The following is a 19,564-nucleotide window of genomic DNA, read 5'->3' as shown; positions in this document are numbered from 1 at the left end:
CTACTGCTTTGTTCTGGCTTTGTTAAGACGGCAGTACCCATGACTAGTTCCTCCTATTGGGTAATAATCTGTTCTCTCCTTGGAGTCCAACTCAGCGTGTTGTATCCATTGTTAACAACTGAGTGTTTTAAAAGCCCTCTTTTTGACTGTCAAGCAGAGATAATAAGAATTTGGAACTGCCAGGAATGAAAGTCTGTGCCAAAAGTGTTTTAGTTCTGTGGACCTTAAGTTGGACAGCACCTCATGGTAGGTATGACCTTGAAATGCGTTTGGTCACATACTCCAATATCTGCTACCTGGCAAAAGGCTCTTCACTTTCTGACTAGAGCACAAGTGTGTTCCAAACACATCACCTGGGCATTTGTTTGGAAGCAACACCCTGCAAAAACAAACTTTGAAGAAGAGAATGGTGCTTCTGCATTAACGCTGTAACAAAAGTGAAAAGTGCCACTTCACACAGATGCCACATGCCCCTATTTCTTCAACTCTGCAGTCAGTCTGCAGCTTATTTTTCCTTACAGCAACCCATGAACATAGCAGCCTGTTGCAGAGGCTACCTTACACTGGAAACTTCTGTTCCACTTGGATTTTACTCAGCATCTTAGGGTGTTACCTTCATTTTTTAAACCTTTTTTCTAAAGGTGGTATCATTTCTTCTCTGTTTTTAGTTGAGCCGGTTAATTTCTCTCCTGCTCTTTCATATGCAGTTGTGCTTGATGGTGTGCCATTCTTGTTGCGGAACGACTAATTGGAAGAGTGTTCATCAAGTTTGTGTTATCTGCCTTACTTACTGTCTCTCGATTGAGAAGTGTAAAGTCTTCCTAGAGATGTATAGGTTTACTTTCTGAGTTTTAGTTAAAACCAAACAAACCATTTTAAACTCTGTTAAACTAGAAACCACAGAAAGTCCGTTTCTCTGACAGTGAAGCAGCATGAAAAGGCAGGTATAACAGAAAGCATCCTCCTGCGTGCCAGATGCAGACACAGCAAAACAGGAGCAGTGCCAACCTTAGTTTTCTTTGCTAAGTGCTAGAGGCTGTGTTGGGGGCCATACTGAGGTCTGCAGGGTGGGTGTAAGGACCACTGAGAAGTGTGCAAGGTAACTTGTGCAGGGAATTGCAGCCACTGGGGAAAGCGAAAAGTTTCGATTTTGATGAAGGACTGTGTTTTATTTGTAAGGATGGCAGGCAATGGGAGCAATGCCTTCAAAAATCAAGAATAGTGGAGGTGTCCAGCACACACCACCCACTGTTCCAAATATCCTCTATAATTCCATACCAATGAAAACAATTCAGTTCATGGTTGCAGCACAATTTAGGAGACCCTCCCACCAAAATTAAAATCCAATAAGTATTTCTAAGGGTTCCAGAAATCAATCACAAGGATGTTAACTGGCCAAAGAGCATCCATGTTATGTAAAAGAGGAGTTGGGGCAATAGGTAACTCCAGCCTTACACTCACTCTTGGCCCAACATTTGCATTCTACCTTGCATTCTGCTTTTAAAGAGCATTCTCTCATACAGTAGGTGATCTTCGTAGATTTCATGCAACCCTGTGGGCACAAGAGTGAAATATACATCCGCTTTATTGTCCTTACCCGTACTGTCATTGTGCAAATTACTCAATTGATAGACAATCAGCAAATTCTATTTGCCCAAGATGATCCTGGCAGTCTAGGAGAACGAAAGGGGCATGGTCGAAGTCTCAAATTATGCTGGCTGACTAGATGCAGGCCAAATATATATGCTCTCCACATCGCTTTACAAGTTGCCAAAGATACTGTGAAATTTTAAAGTATTTTTTTACTTTCCCAAACTTTGCAGCCATTTCTGTAGTACACAATATGAAATTAATTGACAGCTTCTTAATATGTTGAGTTGCTCCACATCACTCTTGTATGGACTCCACAACGATTATAAGGCTGTTTGTATAATAGTTGCTTTTCAACTCACCTATGCATCTGCAACTCCTGTGTGGTTTCCATTTAGTAATCTCTGATTGCTAAACTGTGCACCCTACATGGACTCTGCGCTCAAGCGCTTCAAGGATTCTAGGACTACGGCCAGATCTTTGGGTCGCGGCAACCTCTTGCCCCACTCAGTCCGCCTTTAGCCCCTTTCGTGGCTTCGGAAGGGGTGCCCCGACACGTTCTTCCAAATCTGGCCACAGGGCCACGCAAGCTACACAGTATCTGCATGGCCGCGGACGTGTGACCCAGCAATGTGGGTCCGGGGGCCAGTGGGTGGGCTAGTCCTCCCAGACCCTCCCTGCAGAACCCTCCTTGTCCGACCTTTCAGGGCCAGTGGGCGGCAGGATTCGCCATCGCCTCCCACACTGGCTAAACATCACGTCGGACAGGTGGGTTTGGCAGATAGTCCAAAGGGGCTACTCCCTCCCCTTCGAGACTACTCCTCCACCCATGCCACCAGCACTAAATCGCATGTCGGGGATCACATGGCCCTTCTCCGCCAGGAATTTGCAGCTCTCTTGGCAAGGGAGCTATCGAAAGGATCACAGTGCCAGAAATAGGTCGTGGCGATACTTACACTACTTTCTGGTACTCAAGAAGGACAAAGGCGTGCGTCCTATTTTAGACCTCAGGGCCCTCAACCGCTTCCTCCGGAAGGAGGAGTTCAAAATGCTCACGTAGGCTCAGGTCCTGTCTGCCCTCAATCCGTTAGACTGGATGGTAACATTGGACTTGCACAACCCCTATTTCCACATTCCCGTGCTGCCGGCCCACAGGCGTTACCTACGGCTCATGGTTGGCCACAAGCATTTTAGTTTACAGTGCTCCCCTTTGGTCTCCCCAGCACTCCTTGGCTGTGGTCGCACCTTATCTGAGCAGATCAAGGGTTCCAGTCTTCCCCCTATATCTACAACCAAAGTCATACCTGATTCCCCTCTCAGAAGCTCCTTTTAATCTGAGCGGTTCTGGATACAGCGCAGTTTCTGGCTTATCGTCCAGAGCAGCGAGTCCGGGATATTCGGGCTATGATACCGATGTTTCAGCCTCTATCCAGGATTTCGGTGAGAAAGACCTTGAGGCTGCTAGGCCTCATGGCCTCATGCATAATGCTGGTGGATCATGCCAGGTGGCATATGCGTGCACTGTAGTGGGACCTGAAGTTCCAATGGGTGCAGCATCCGGGGAATCTTTCCAATGTCATCTCCGAGGAGACTGCGCATCAATTGCAGTGGTGGCTCATGAACCAGGATTGGGTCAGCGGCAGATCTCTCTCCCTTACCCAACCAGAATTCACAGTAGTGACGGATGCGTTACTCCTGGGATGGGGCGGCCACCTGAGAGAGGCGGAGATCAAGGGTCTCTAGTCTCCGGCGGAGTCCGGTCTCCACATAAAGCTTTTGGAGCTCCCGGCGATCCGTCTTGCACTGAAGCCATTCCTTCCTTCTGTCAAAGGAAGAGTAATGCAGGTGTTCACAGACAACACCACCGACAACACCACCGCCATGTGGTACTGCAACAAGCAGGGCGGGGTGGGGTCATGGACCCTGTGTCAAGAGGCTCTTCATCATTGGACTTGGCTGGAACATCAGGGCATATCTGTGGTGGTTCAACACCTGGCAGGTTCCCTGAACGCCAGTGCGGACTAACTTAGCTGCCGGTGCATGATGGATCACAAATGGTGTCTTCACTTGGAGGTGGTGCAAGGGCTCTTTCGGCAATGGGGAGAGCCTTGGTTTGATCTGTTCGCCACTGAAGAGAATGTGCAATTTCAGCAGTGCTGCACATTGGAGTTTCCAAGGCGGAACTCGCTCGACGACGCTTTTTGTTGCGAGTGGAATTGTGGCCTCGTGTTCTCCTTTCCAGCTGTACCACTTTAACCCAGAGTGCTGAAGAAGATCAACGGCAACCGGGCCCAAGTCATTCTTGTGGCTCCAGACTGGGTACGAAGAGTCTGGTATCCCGAGCTGCTCAATATGGCCATTGATCCTCCAATCCGACTGCCTCTTCAGGAGTATCTTCTGTCGCAGGGGACGGTCCTCCACCCGAACCTGTCCAGCCTCCACCTCCTTGCGTGGAGATTGAGCGGCGACAGTTGACAGCTTTCGACCTTCCTCCTGAAATCTGTAACGTCATCTTGGCAGCCTGGCGTCCCTCCACTAAAACGGTTTACACCTGTAGATGGGACAAATTTGTGGCATGGTGCACAGCAAAGGCTGTGGATCCCCTTTCTGCCCCTCTTTAAGGGGTTCTCCTCTTCATTCCATCTTTGGCCCAGCAGGGCTCTGCTTTGGGTACTCTTAAAGGCGACCTTTCGACCATATCTGCCTTTCTGCGCCTTCCTGATCAGCTGTCTCTATTCAAGTCTCCGATTGTAATTAGATTTCTAAAGGGCATTACTCATCTCTTTCCTCCTTCTCCTTTCGTAATGCCACAGTGGGACTTCAATCTTGTTGTTACTTACCTTATGTGTGCTCCCTTCGAGCCACTACATAATTGTCCTTGCCATCTTCTTACTTTGAAGTCCGCTTTCCTGATTGCTGTCACCTCTGCTCGCAGGGTGAGTGAGCTTAGGCTCTTTCCTCCAAACTTCCTTTTCTTGCCTTTCATCCAGAAAAAGTGGTCATTCACACTAGGCCCTCTTTTCTGCCCAAAGTGGTTACCTATTTCAACAAAGCTCAGACCATTACATTGCCTACCTTCTTCCCGCCTCTGCACCCTTCCAGAGAACAGGAGAGACTCCACAGTCTGAACCCAAAATGTGCGCTGTCCTTTTACCTTAACCGCACTAAAGATTTCTGGCTGGACGATCAACTCTTCGTGGGTATGTGGGCGCCAAGAAACGTCGGGCTGTGCAAAAACATACCACGATGGGTTGCCCTATGCATTAAGATCTGCTATTCTTTGACGAAAAAGGAACCTTCAGTAGGACTGCACGCCCACTCTACCCAGGCGACGACAGCCTCTATTGCTTTGAGTCTTGGAGTTCTGCTGATTGACATCTACCAGGCAGTTACGTGGGCATCCCTACACATGTTCACAAAACATTACTGCCTGGATAGCCAAGTCCAGCGAGACTGCTTTTTCGGCTGTTCTGTTTTTCAGGACTTCCTGGTGTAAACTTAGTTTGCAGAGCCACCTCCGGTGTTGGTATTACTGGGGTGTGTATATATACTAAGGTAAGGAATCTCTAACTAATTGTCTCTTTCAGATGAATAAGTTACTTACCTTTGGTAACGATGTATCTGTAAGAGACATACTTTACCTATCGATTCCTTACCGCCCCACTCATCCTTCCCGTTCTGCGAACTGACTTCTAGGGATAGGGACTCCCTTCGAGGGCACTAGTTTTGTGCACCTTTGGTAAGTGTCTTGCATGGCTCTGTGCTTCTAGCGTGGAAAGCAGTGTCAGAACTGACGTCCGCGCGCAAAGGCAGCGTCTTAGTAGACGATACAGAAAAGGGGGTGGTGATGAACAGAGTGTCTGAATTAAGCAGACCACTCTTACCCAGTCCAAAGATCAGGGCTTGATCCATCACCGTTATTTATCTCACTGCCCCATCCCAGCTCAGAACCTGGCTATATGCAAATTAGTCTGTCCCTGGCCCAGTGCATCATGGGAACAGGGCAGACCAAACTACCAAGCCAATTCTTCACCAGAAAGGAGACAAGCTACCGGGGACCGGTTTCTGGCATTTCAGCCTCTTCGGCCCGGCTTGCTTGAATCCTGATGGAGCAGTGAGAAAGGGACTCATGTCTGAGTATACCCTGCCACACCTATAGTGGCCAAAAACGATACAGAAAAGGGGGTGGTGATGAACAGAGTGTCTGAATTAAGCAGACCACTCTTACCCAGTCCAAAGATCAGGGCTTGATCCATCACCGTTACTTATCTCACTGCCCCATCCCAGCTCAGAACCTGGCTATATGCAAATTAGTCTGTCCCTGGCCCAGTGCATCATGGGAACAGGGCAGACCAAACTACCAAGCCAATTCTTCACCAGAAAGGAGACAAGCTACCGGGGACCGGTTTCTGGCATTTCAGCCTCTTCGGCCCGGCTTGCTTGAATCCTGATGGAGCAGTGAGAAAGGGACTCATGTCTGAGTATACCCTGCCACACCTATAGTGGCCAAAAACGATACAGAAAAGGGGGTGGTGATGAACAGAGTGTCTGAATTAAGCAGACCACTCTTACCCAGTCCAAAGATCAGGGCTTGATCCATCACCGTTATTTATCTCACTGCCCCATCCCAGCTCAGAACCTGGCTATATGCAAATTAGTCTGTCCCTGGCCCAGTGCATCATGGGAACAGGGCAGACCAAACTACCAAGCCAATTCTTCACCAGAAAGGAGACAAGCTACCGGGGACCGGTTTCTGGCATTTCAGCCTCTTCGGCCCGGCTTGCTTGAATCCTGATGGAGCAGTGAGAAAGGGACTCATGTCTGAGTATACCCTGCCACACCTATAGTGGCCAAAAACGATACAGAAAAGGGGGTGGTGATGAACAGAGTGTCTGAATTAAGCAGACCACTCTTACCCAGTCCAAAGATCAGGGCTTGATCCATCACCGTTATTTATCTCACTGCCCCATCCCAGCTCAGAACCTGGCTATATGCAAATTAGTCTGTCCCTGGCCCAGTGCATCATGGGAACAGGGCAGACCAAACTACCAAGCCAATTCTTCACCAGAAAGGAGACAAGCTACCGGGGACCGGTTTCTGGCATTTCAGCCTCTTCGGCCCGGCTTGCTTGAATCCTGATGGAGCAGTGAGAAAGGGACTCATGTCTGAGTATACCCTGCCACACCTATAGTGGCCAAAAACGATACAGAAAAGGGGGTGGTGATGAACAGAGTGTCTGAATTAAGCAGACCACTCTTACCCAGTCCAAAGATCAGGGCTTGATCCATCACCGTTATTTATCTCACTGCCCCATCCCAGCTCAGAACCTGGCTATATGCAAATTAGTCTGTCCCTGGCCCAGTGCATCATGGGAACAGGGCAGACCAAACTACCAAGCCAATTCTTCACCAGAAAGGAGACAAGCTACCGGGGACCGGTTTCTGGCATTTCAGCCTCATCGGCCCGGCTTGCTTGAATCCTGATGGAGCAGTGAGAAAGGGACTCATGTCTGAGTATACCCTGCCACACCTATAGTGGCCAAAAACGATACAGAAAAGGGGGTGGTGATGAACAGAGTGTCTGAATTAAGCAGACCACTCTTACCCAGTCCAAAGATCAGGGCTTGATCCATCACCGTTATTTATCTCACTGCCCCATCCCAGCTCAGAACCTGGCTATATGCAAATTAGTCTGTCCCTGGCCCAGTGCATCATGGGAACAGGGCAGACCAAACTACCAAGCCAATTCTTCACCAGAAAGGAGACAAGCTACCGGGGACCGGTTTCTGGCATTTCAGCCTCTTCGGCCCGGCTTGCTTGAATCCTGATGGAGCAGTGAGAAAGGGACTCATGTCTGAGTATACCCTGCCACACCTATAGTGGCCAAAAACGATACAGAAAAGGGGGTGGTGATGAACAGAGTGTCTGAATTAAGCAGACCACTCTTACCCAGTCCAAAGATCAGGGCTTGATCCATCACCGTTATTTATCTCACTGCCCCATCCCAGCTCAGAACCTGGCTATATGCAAATTAGTCTGTCCCTGGCCCAGTGCATCATGGGAACAGGGCAGACCAAACTACCAAGCCAATTCTTCACCAGAAAGGAGACAAGCTACCGGGGACCGGTTTCTGGCATTTCAGACTAATTTGCATGTAGCCAGGTTCTGAACTGGGATGGTGCAGTGAGCTAAAAAACGGTGATGGATCAAGCCCTGATCTTTTGACTGGGTAGGAGTGTTCTGCTTAATTCAGATACTCTGTCCATCACCACCCCCTTTTGAATCGTTTTGGCCACCGCAAGTGTGGAAGGGTATGCTCAGATGTGAGTCCCTTGCTCACTGCACCATCAGGATTCAAGCAAGCCGGGCCGAAGATGGCTGTGATGCCAGAAACCGGTCCCCGGAAGCTTGTTTCCTTTCCAGTAAAGAATTGGCTTGGTAGTTTGGTCTGCCCTGTTCCCATGATGCACTGGGCCAGGGTCAGACTAATTTGCATGTAGCCAGGGTCTGAACTGGGATGGTGCAGTGAGCTAAAAAACGGTGATGGATCAAGCCCTGATCTTTTGACTGGGTAGGAGTGTTCTGCTTAATTCAGATACTCTGTCCATCACCACCCCCTTTTGAATCGTTTTGGCCACCGCAAGTGTGGAAGGGTATGCTCAGATGTGAGTCCCTTGCTCACTGCACCATCAGGATTCAAGCAAGCCGGGCCGAAGATGGCTGTAATGCCAGAAACCGGTCCCCGGAAGCTTGTTTCCTTTCCAGTAAAGAATTGGCTTGGTAGTTTGGTCTGCCCTGTTCCCATGATGCACTGGGCCAGGGTCAGACTAATTTGCATGTAGCCAGGTTCTGAACTGGGATGGTGCAGTGAGCTAAAAAACGGTGATGGATCAAGCCCTGATCTTTTGACTGGGTAGGAGTGTTCTGCTTAATTCAGATACTCTGTCCATCGCCACCCCCTTTTGAATCGTTTTGGCCACCGCAAGTGTGGAAGGGTATGCTCAGATGTGAGTCCCTTGCTCACTGCACCATCAGGATTCAAGCAAGCCGGGCCGAAGATGGCTGTAATGCCAGAAACCGGTCCCCGGAAGCTTGTTTCCTTTCCAGTAAAGAATTGGCTTGGTAGTTTGGTCTGCCCTGTTCCCATGATGCACTGGGCCAGGGTCAGACTAATTTGCATGTAGCTAGGTTCTGAACTGGGATGGTGCAGTGAGCTAAAAAACGGTGATGGATCAAGCCCTGATCTTTTGACTGGGTAGGAGTGTTCTGCTTAATTCAGATACTCTGTCCATCACCACCCCCTTTTGAATCGTTTTGGCCACCGCAAGTGTGGAAGGGTATGCTCAGATGTGAGTCCCTTGCTCACTGCACCATCAGGATTCAAGCAAGCCGGGCCGAAGATGGCTGTAATGCCAGAAACCGGTCCCCGGAAGCTTGTTTCCTTTCCAGTAAAGAATTGGCTTGGTAGTTTGGTCTGCCCTGTTCCCATGATGCACTGGGCCAGGGTCAGACTAATTTGCATGTAGCCAGGTTCTGAACTGGGATGGTGCAGTGAGCTAAAAAACGGTGATGGATCAAGCCCTGATCTTTTGACTGGGTAGGAGTGTTCTGCTTAATTCAGATACTCTGTCCATCACCACCCCCTTTTGAATCGTTTTGGCCACCGCAAGTGTGGAAGGGTATGCTCAGATGTGAGTCCCTTGCTCACTGCACCATCAGGATTCAAGCAAGCCGGGCCGAAGATGGCTGTAATGCCAGAAACCGGTCCCCGGAAGCTTGTTTCCTTTCCAGTAAAGAATTGGCTTGGTAGTTTGGTCTGCCCTGTTCCCATGATGCACTGGGCCGGGGTCAGACTAATTTGCATGTAGCCAGGTTCTGAACTGGGATGGTGCAGTGAGCTAAAAAACGGTGATGGATCAAGCCCTGATCTTTTGACTGGGTAGGAGTGTTCTGCTTAATTCAGATACTCTGTCCATCACCACCCCCTTTTGAATCGTTTTGGCCACCGCAAGTGTGGAAGGGTATGCTCAGATGTGAGTCCCTTGCTCACTGCACCATCAGGATTCAAGCAAGCCGGGCCGAAGATGGCTGTAATGCCAGAAACCGTTCCCCGGAAGCTTGTTTCCTTTCCAGTAAAGAATTGGCTTGGTAGTTTGGTCTGCCCTGTTCCCATGATGCACTGGGCCAGGGTCAGACTAATTTGCATGTAGCCAGGTTCTGAACTGGGATGGTGCAGTGAGCTAAAAAACGGTGATGGATCAAGCCCTGATCTTTTGACTGGGTAGGAGTGTTCTGCTTAATTCAGATACTCTGTCCATCACCACCCCCTTTTGAATCGTTTTGGCCACCGCAAGTGTGGAAGGGTATGCTCAGATGTGAGTCCCTTGCTCACTGCACCATCAGGATTCAAGCAAGCCGGGCCGAAGATGGCTGTAATGCCAGAAACCGGTCCCCGGAAGCTTGTTTCCTTTCCAGTAAAGAATTGGCTTGGTAGTTTGGTCTGCCCTGTTCCCATGATGCACTGGGCCAGGGTCAGACTAATTTGCATGTAGCCAGGTTCTGAACTGGGATGGTGCAGTGAGCTAAAAAACGGTGATGGATCAAGCCCTGATCTTTTGACTGGGTAGGAGTGTTCTGCTTAATTCAGATACTCTGTCCATCACCACCCCCTTTTGAAGCGTCTTAGTAGACACCACCACGTCATCCCGGACACCACCACATCGACGCCGGACGCGTACTCGACTAAATCCACCTACCGACGCACAGGGATACTGCTACAGAAAAATTCTCTGGATCCAGCCTGACGCCTGGGGGTAGTTCTAAGGTAAGAAATCTATAACTGAAGTATGCCTCTTACAAATACATCATTACCGAAGATAAGTAACTTGTTCATCGGGGCCCAGGGTGTGAGGGGGAAATGGCACCATCCAACTCTGAGGTGCATTGGCACCCAAAAATCAGGAGTGGACTTTGACTCATTAATGGGGGAATTCTTTCATTCAAAAAGGTTATTGTTGTTGCCTAGCCATGTCACTCAGGTCCACACTGTTTATCGTGGAACTCAATTTTATATTTTGTAGCAAATCTGTGAAAAGTTTAATTGAAATATCATATTACCTTTTGAATACTATTTTGTGTAAAATGTTAATTTAACTGTTTATATATGTTTTAAAAATGATTTTCTAATGTGAAACCTGAATAAACACTCTACTATAACCTACATGTGGTTATATAAACAAATTTGTTTTCTGCATTTTGATAATTGTTTGATGCTGGTGGTAATGATTCTGGATACTTGTCTAGGTGCTTTATTTTGCTTTATCTCAGTCTTGGTGATATATGAACCTACCATACTCCCTTCCTTCTTGTACACATACAATATATGAGTTGTATTAGACAAAAAACAAAGCTCTCCGCACCAGTTAATGGGTGTGTTCTTATGTTGGTAGCAGAGAAGTCTTCAAAATGTGCACCTCAATCTTAACCGGCATAACTCATGTCTAACTGAACCTGGTTAACCTATTTCCTGACAGAGACTGTGATCTCTAAATGTGCATGCTATTACCTTTACACCTGAGATCAGAAAGTATCATACTGTACATTCTGTTACACAGTCCCATCTTAGAATTGCACATTAGGATTGTGAAATCACATGTTTGACTTTGTGTTTCAGCAAACTTCAAACAGAGTTAAAAGCAACCAGCCTAGAAGAAATGAAGATAGCTATGGAAACCTACTATGCGGAGGTACTTGGGTCAGGGTTTGGGAAGAAGATGAGGGAAGGTAAAAGGGTCTATGGGTTGAAAGACCATTGGTTCTGCAGCAGCAAACATTGAACTAGGTATATTCCACACATACTATTTCTCCCTTCTCCTGCTTCCCTCTCTTCGTCGTCCCCCTCACCTATCTGTTCCTCCTCTTTTCTCAGCTTTCTCCTCCTCTCACTCACCTTCCCTTAAATCACTTAAGCTGCAATGTGAGAACTTATTGGCAGTTGCATGTTAAATACTGTTACGGTGATTTTGCCATTCATCTCATCAGTTAATACATTGATTACCTCTTAGTTTGATCATAATAGCATTTATTATTTACAATGACACACAAGTGATAGTAAACACTATATTAAATGAAATACTATGTACATATGTTTGAGGCAAATAAAATGTATGTTAGTACTTGAGATCAATTATTCTCCCTTAATTTCACTTATCAGCAATCACTCCATCAAATCTAATTAAAAAAATCATTTTATAATTCATCATTTATGTAGAAATCCAAATCCCATTAATAAGGAATACAGACATCCAAACAACATGATACTGAGGATGGGGGGTTCCCAGTAAACTTCGACAGTATGGCAAAATAAACACTCTCCAGGAGGAATTTTTTAGATAAGTCAAGCCAGAGGAAATGTTAGTGTATTGTAGATCACAGTCTCCTATATTAATCATTTACCCTACACTCCAAATGTCTTAACGTTTTACTAATAACAAAAAACTAACATTCCTTGTATTGAAGTGTATTTAATTAAATGTTGTTTTGTTAACTAAACAAAACATTCTTGAAAATTAAGATTAATGTAACGAAAAAGACCCAGTTTGCTTCTTTACACAGAATCCTTGAGCACCCCAACTTGTATTTTATTTAAAGCATATTCTGATTGGTATTTTCTCAGTTACACATTTGCAGTGAAGACAGTGACATTACATAAATCACAATACCCAACTTGTATATTATAACTTGTCAGCTAGTCTCTGCCCTTTGTCACAATGTCTACTCCCTCCATTTTCGCACAACTGTTCCCTCCATTTTATATGCTGTAGCTAGCTGTGACAATAATATAAATAACTGGTGTATTTCTTTCAGGGAGTTTATAAATGCCTGGTATGTTCTATGCTTTAATATTGAACTATCGATAAGGAAATTAAAAAAGAAAACTAATAAAAAAAGGAAACAAATGTTGAACCTAGACCTGAACTCTGCAGGTAAAGGGGGTAAATTAAGTTCTCTTCAGTGAAATTAAGGGGATTTTTACCTCTCAAGGGGATTGTTTCCATTGGGTGTTCTCAGCTTGCACTATCACCTGGGTGGATCTAGTACACTCTCTATAGTGTTCTATATAGTTATGTCTTCGGTAGCATGAACCCTTGCTCCCTCACTTTGACTGTTTCTGGTTCATTCGTCATTTTCGCTTCCCTGCTCCCTTCTTTTTCACTAGATGTCTGCTATGGGTATTCCCAATCAGTTAGCAGTTACTTCTATTGGTCGTCTATGGGGCGGTGCCTTAGTCCTCGTGCCTCTTCCCTCATCAAGGCCCTACTCTCAGCTCCTGCGCAATTATTTACATCTCTTTTCAAGCTGTCTATTCTTGGTCCAGTACAGGTTTTCCAGGACATTGCTATCCACCGTTTTGCCAAGGCCAAAGCCAGATCTATAAATCTATTCCCGACTTTCCGTTTTGGTGGGCGGGGAAAGAGTCCTAATAAACATACCTCGATGTTGGCACTCAACGTTCCCCTAGTGTGGTGTTTATCTTTAATGTTACTTCACCCCAAAATTGGCGCAGTGTGTTACAGGCCCAAGTCATGTGTATAAAGTGTGCGTTTTCATAGTTGAACCTCGGACAGTTATGTGTGTCTCCTCCGTATGCAATGTCGAGGCCGTGGTGGGTCATGTAGGTCATGTGCATTAAGTTGAACTGTGTGTTTTTCAATCTAGTGTCGCAAGATATCTTCTTGGGGAAGACCAATACTTTGCCCCATTCCTAGTCGGTAAGTTCTCTGTTTAGGGTCTGTTCCCATCTGTCCTTGAGCATACTCATGGTGTAAGAGATGCCTTAATCAAGTCTGCATAAAACCATTTTACCTGGTGTCCAGTCCTACCCAATGTAAGGCGTGCATGCAATACTTTGTGTCTCTGGTTCTTCCTGACCTCTCCCCCATAATGTTCCAAAGGTGCTAACCAGTGCCACATACTGTAGGAACTGTCCTGGTGGTTTTCCATTAATTCCTCAAAAGGGATTACTACACTCTCCTGATAGCAGTCCCCTACTGTCTCCAATCCCGCTTTAGTCCATGTTAGCATTTGTTCAACTGTAAATATCGATTGAGAGTCTGCATTGGACAAACCAACTAATGGTATTACTGGGGTAAATAAGGGAGTCGCGGTCAGTTTAGACTTGCATCTTTTCCAACATTGCAGAGCTGTGGTCTGTAAGAGTGACCTATATGTGGTCAACACCATAGGGTCAATCACCGTAGGATCAATGAGCTATTAATAGGATGGGGTGCGTATTGGGCTCAGCCAGATATGTGTACCCAGGGTAGACTTCATGAATTGATGCGTTCAGCCCCTATCAAATCCTTCTTTGGGCCTCCTCAGGACTGGCTCAGAAACCTACAATTAAAAACTACCAATGGGTATGTTTTCATAAAAATGTTTATAAAGTAAGAGCATTTGTATTAGGGTATGGTGGAGTTAACTCATGGGTAGATTGTTGCACAGGCTGATTTCTCTGACTATGTTTCATAACAAAGTATAACAAACCCCGAAATCAGTCGATTAACTACACTGTGATAGTGACCTATTATTAGATTTTGAAATATTTTCGGAATCACTGAATTCTATTCTTATTTCTTTGCCATTCATATTACTAACCTCACTCCTACTTGAATACTCCATTTTTATTGTATGCCCTTAATCAAGGTATGCATATTGTAACTTACCTTTTCTCATTATTGTAGCGTACAAATCTAAACGTTCCAAGAGATGACATTTCTGTAATAGACTGCAATAGACGTACATACACTGAAACATATCTATGTCGAACATCCATATCTACTATGTATATACTCATTGGCAGTAAAATACAGATAAGAAAGGTACATCTTAACCTTCTTACAGTTCAACTAAAAATTTGGACATTTCAACACAATTTCAGAACATTTTTCTCCGAATGCCCATCATATAGGTTTGAAAAATTATATAAACGTATTGTTTCCCATCTTTTATCCATACTACCCCAACTACATACCTGTAAGTTTGTAATGGGCAACACGCCCGACAGAGTTACAGCACACATGTATGGTCACAGCATTGGTGTGTCTACATGTCTACCATATTGAAAATGAATCTATACTGGCATTCATGCATTTTCAGAGCATGAAACCACCAACACATGGTGCAACCCAGTAGTTGTTGCTGTCAAATCTGTGACTGATATTTTATCTGTTTAGACACCATTTTGGTGGTTTACTTAGCTGCTAATTACACCACTGTTGATAAGAGTAGGAGAACAGTAGTTCTCATTATTTTAAAATAATTCTTCTAAAGTGATGAAGCATTAATTATTATCATCTTTTTCCAGAGTTTTAGATAGCACGAACTTGATCAGAAGGTATCCGGTATGAGAGCGCTTTACATGAGCACCAGTTGTGTTACACAAGGGCACTTTCATTTTTGTTAGGCATGGGGAGGTTAAGTGATTTGCCCAGAATCACAGGATGTTGAGCGTCATTGCCGAGACTCAAACCCGGTTCCCCAGATTTGAGATTGACCGCCCTTGCCGTTAGACCATTTGATTCCTTTAATTTCTTCACTCAAATGTTGAATATATATTATCATCGCTAGTGCTTAAACAGTGCTCTCTCCCTGGCTTTCTAGTGATGAAAGCTCATTCTCTTTGTTGCTAATAAATCTACATTACTTTACCACATCTGCTACCAAACATACTTCTGTTTAATGTATATTATGCCTGGGGCACCAGAGAGCCAGTGCACAAGATGACCCCTCTCCCACGGTGCTCATGCAGTCCAGGAAAATAATCCACCGTCATCCTGCCTCATCCAGTGCACTTTGGCTAAGGGGATGGTTGCTCTCCTGGTGTTGCCCCTGACACCACTGAACTAACTTTAAGCCCCCAGGATCGCAAACTGGGAGCTCCTCCATACCGCGGTCTGTTACTGCTCTGACAATGGCAGCTGCCTTCGATTAGGCAAGGCCACTTGGTGTCCTTTTTGGACTCTTTGTAGACTGGTTTCAGCAGTCCACTTCCCGCCGGACGTCTCCACACGGGGTCGGAGGCTGGCCCCCCACTGGTGAGGAGAGGTTGTCGACTGGGAGTGACGTGGGGGTGCGGCCAGCTGCAGATAAGACACCTGGGAGTGCAGGGGCCGGACGCCTGTACCCGCGCCTTTCTGCCTGGGGCGCTGGCATCGGGATGCCTGCCCTGTGTTGTGTAGCTAGCCTGACTCCTGATGTCATCGGGCCACAGGGGATTCCTGATTGCCGGTCAGTGGGGTCCGCATATCAGCTGCATCAAGCTCTGTTGGGGATGGCCAGTCTGGCGGGTAGCCATGAGGGGAGCCCGGGATCTGACCATGCAGCCATATTAACCAAGGCATTAAAGTTGGGGGAGAGCGGGCCTCTGATCTCTGCTACTCTGGTGCTGTTCTGCAGCATCTAAGCATCTGGGACCCTTATCTAGAGGATCGAGGTTTGGCGGACCCCCTCTGTGATTGTGCATGTGAACTTGGCAAGTTGAACATAGCGCTTGGACGAGGGTACTGTGTCTGCTCGTGCCCTGCCAAACTGTTCTGCTAGTGGGGACGAGACAGGACCCTGTCTCTCCCCTGCTTCTAGTGGCCACCCTCAACATCACTCTCCTGTCTTCATCATGAGGACATGGGTATTCGTTGCTAATCCGGTTGACCCTTAGTGGTGGATACTTACCCTCTCCTGACCTGGTTACTCTGGACTGAACACTACACGCACTGAGGGGGTAAACGCCCGGAAATCCTACCTCAACTCGGAACACACCTCGTTCCAGAATACCTGTACACACATTTCTGCCTGCGCATTTTCTCTTTGGCTGTGGGTCGAGGTGGACCTGGACTCCTTACTTCCCTTAACCCTTTTGTCCCATTGACATGTAGGGTCCCTAAGATACTATAGCCTGTGATCTCATGGAGGTGCCCTACTGCTGCACTCTGCCTAGCCCCCTCTGGAGATATACACCGGGGAGCACGATGGGCAAATCTGAGAGCAGTCAGGCCAAAACTCCAGTTTGATTCTCGCCAGACCCCCGCATGCATTGGAGGGTGGGCCCCAGAAACCAGATGCAGCTGGTTTGTCCTCTGACAGGACTCCTGACTCTACAGATATGAAAACATTATTGCCGGCAATGCAGCAACGTTTTACGTCTATTGAGTGAAAAAAACTTTATTGAGATAACCCTCTCAAGCCCGGAGGAAAGGGGCCATAGTTGCAAGTCACGTGTGACAACATTGGCAAAAAACGTCACTACATGGCGTGGGAACTTCGTTTCAGGTAACATTATCGTTCATGGTGTTCCCATTGTTAAGCCAATACAGCGCTTCTTTTTTGAAAAAAGGGGGGAAGCGTTTTCTCAAAAAAGAGGGAAAACTTTATTAAATCACCATCAAGGGCACAGACAATAAGGGTTACTAAGTTTGGTCCCTTGAGCCAAACTGCAAACCTGAAGTCACTTGGGAATGTATGTGAAAGTGACTACAGACCGGTATGAATTTACCCAGAGAGGCAGCAATCCAACCCACCAGACAGAGAGAAGGCAAGGAGGACACACATCTGCTTGTGTAAGGAAAATTCATTTAAGGACCGTACCCCAAGGGATGTTATCATTAAGTCCCTGGCGGTGAGTAGACAGACGGTAGATCCATCTCTGTTCTCTTTCAAATAAGGCTTGTTGTAAATTGGGAACAGGTTTTTGCTGCTCAATCACAGTCCAGGACAAATCATTAGTAGTGTGACCCGCCGCTAGGAAGTGTTCTGTCATTTTTGTACACACTTTGCGGCATCTAATGTTACTCCGGTGTTCACACACCCGTTGCTTTACTTTCCTTGAAGTCATCCCTATGTAGCGTAAGCCACATGGGCAAGTAATCATATAAACAACATTCGAGGAATTGCAATTCGTGTGAGACCGTTGGTGCCAGATGGATCCCGACTCGAGGTTCAGTTGTTTTGTTGACTTCGTCAGGTGGCAGACACTACACGACCCGCATGGGTAATGACCAGTCACCGGTGGAAGGCCCCATGTCTCTGTGATGGTTTTCTCCTGAACAGGGGCTTGTATTTTAGGGCGGGTATGCACAAGGGAATCCTTGATACTCCTTGCTCTTTTATAGGTGAACAAAGGCTTCTCCCATTGATGGTCATTAATCTCCAGAATTTTCCAATATTTCCGAATGGTTTTCGCGACCATATGGGATGCACTGTTGTAAGTAGTTTCACAGGTTAGTGGTATTTCTCCCTCCTTTTTGACTTTTTCCTCCAGCAGGGCGTCCCTATTTTGATTCCGGGCGCGTTTGCAACTTTTTTCAAAATTCTCTCAGGGTACCCCCGTTCCTTTAATTTTGCAGTCAAATCACACGCTTGATCTTTGAATGTATTTACATCCGAACAGTTCCTTCGTAACCGCAAATATTGCCCATAAGGGAGGTTCTCACGAAGGGGGCGAGGGTGGTAACTTGTAAAATGCAGCAAGTTATTCCTTGCGGTGGGTTTGTGGTGCGTCCTGGTCTGTAAGGTATTCCCCACTCTTGATATCACCACATCCAGGAACACCATCTCATCCTGATGGTATGTGTGTGTAAATTTCAAGTTGGGATCGCAGTTGTTTATCCAGGTAAAGAACTCAAGCAGTTTGTGCTCTGGCCCTTGCCAGATAATGATGATATCATCTATATAACGCCTCAAAAAATTCAGATGAAACAGGTAGGGGTTATCTTCTGCTAGGATGAACTTCTTCTCAAAATTAAATACGTATAGACCTGCGACACTTGGGGCAAAGGTACTGCCCATCGAGGTCCCTCTTGATTGCAAATAGAGGTTGCCTTGGTATTCGAAGAAATTATGTTTCAGAGCAAGCGAGGCACATGAGATCACAAATTCCCTAGGGGTCACGTACTCCCAAACGGCTTCTTCCAGAGTAGACTCCAAGACCCTGATGGTATCGTCTTGGGGAATGCACGTATACAAGCTCTCTATATCTAGTGAGACTAGATAGATGGGATCCTCATCCAATTCCATGTCCTGTAGGAGAGCTAAAAGGCTCTTAGTATCCGTTAGATAAGTACTTGTTGCCTGTACAAGAGGTTTGAGAAAAAAATCGCAATAACGCGACAGGGGTTCCAAAAGCGAGCCAATTCCCGAGACAATCGGCCTGCCTGGGGGAGGTGACTGGTTCTTATGCGTCTTGGGCAAGGTGTAAAAATAGGGTATTGTCCCCTTATTGATCATGAGGAAATCTGCCTCATGTTTGGTGATATGTCCAAGATTTTCAGCCTCCTCAACTAGTTCCTGGATTGTTGCCCGAAGGGACATAGTTGGATCTTGTGCAAGAGGAGTTGTGTCTGAAAGGAGGCGGCGGCATTCTTTATCATAAGTATCTGCATCCTGTAGCACAATTCCTCCGCCTTTATCGGCTGGTTTTATAACCAAACTGGTGTTCTCCTGTAGAGAACGGAGGGCCTGGAATTCACGAGCTGTCATGTTCTTAAACGGTACCTTCTCCTCAAAGGACTCGATCTCATTAAAGACTGCTTGCTCGAAAGCCACAATTTCTGGGGGTACACAGTGTGGTGGGGGCATAAAAGTAGATTTTAAGCGCAACCCTGTGTCGCCCTTACTGCTTTCATCAGCTCCTGATGTTTGATGTTCAAAGAAACTCTTGAGTTTAAGTTTGCGAAAAAATTCCGACAGCTCACAGTGCAGCTTGAAACGATCTAAGCGGGCCGTGGGAATAAATCCCAATCCCTTTTCTAGGACCGCACTCTCTGTTTTTGTAAGCACTGTTTGGGATAAGTTTGTTACTAGGCTTACTGGTTGCTCGGGCCTGCTCGTTGATCCTGAGTTTTGCTGCGGGTGTTGTCTCCCACTGCTTCTTCTTCTTCCCAATGCACTTGGTTGTTCCCTTTCGCTCTGCCACGGCCCCT

The 19,564-nt window shown here is 46.5% G+C and overlaps 1 protein-coding gene across 2 annotated transcripts in view; it reads left to right on the top strand.

The window, feature by feature from the left end:
• The window catches only part of IQCE (IQ motif containing E), a 313,633-nt gene that overhangs the window by 84,613 nt on the left and 209,456 nt on the right, over nucleotides 1-19,564 (top strand). For both annotated transcript variants that reach the window (XM_078664993.1, XM_078664994.1), the window contains one exon: nucleotides 11,263-11,335. In XM_078664993.1, coding sequence (XP_078521119.1) covers nucleotides 11,263-11,335 — 73 coding nt within the window. The remainder of the gene's footprint in view (nucleotides 1-11,262; nucleotides 11,336-19,564) is intronic.

Source organism: Lissotriton helveticus, chromosome 10, assembly GCF_964261635.1.
Source record: "Lissotriton helveticus chromosome 10, aLisHel1.1, whole genome shotgun sequence".
NCBI lineage: Eukaryota > Metazoa > Chordata > Amphibia > Caudata > Salamandridae > Lissotriton > Lissotriton helveticus.
Note: the sequence above shows the minus strand (reverse complement) of the source record. Positions and strands in the feature narration are given on the sequence as shown.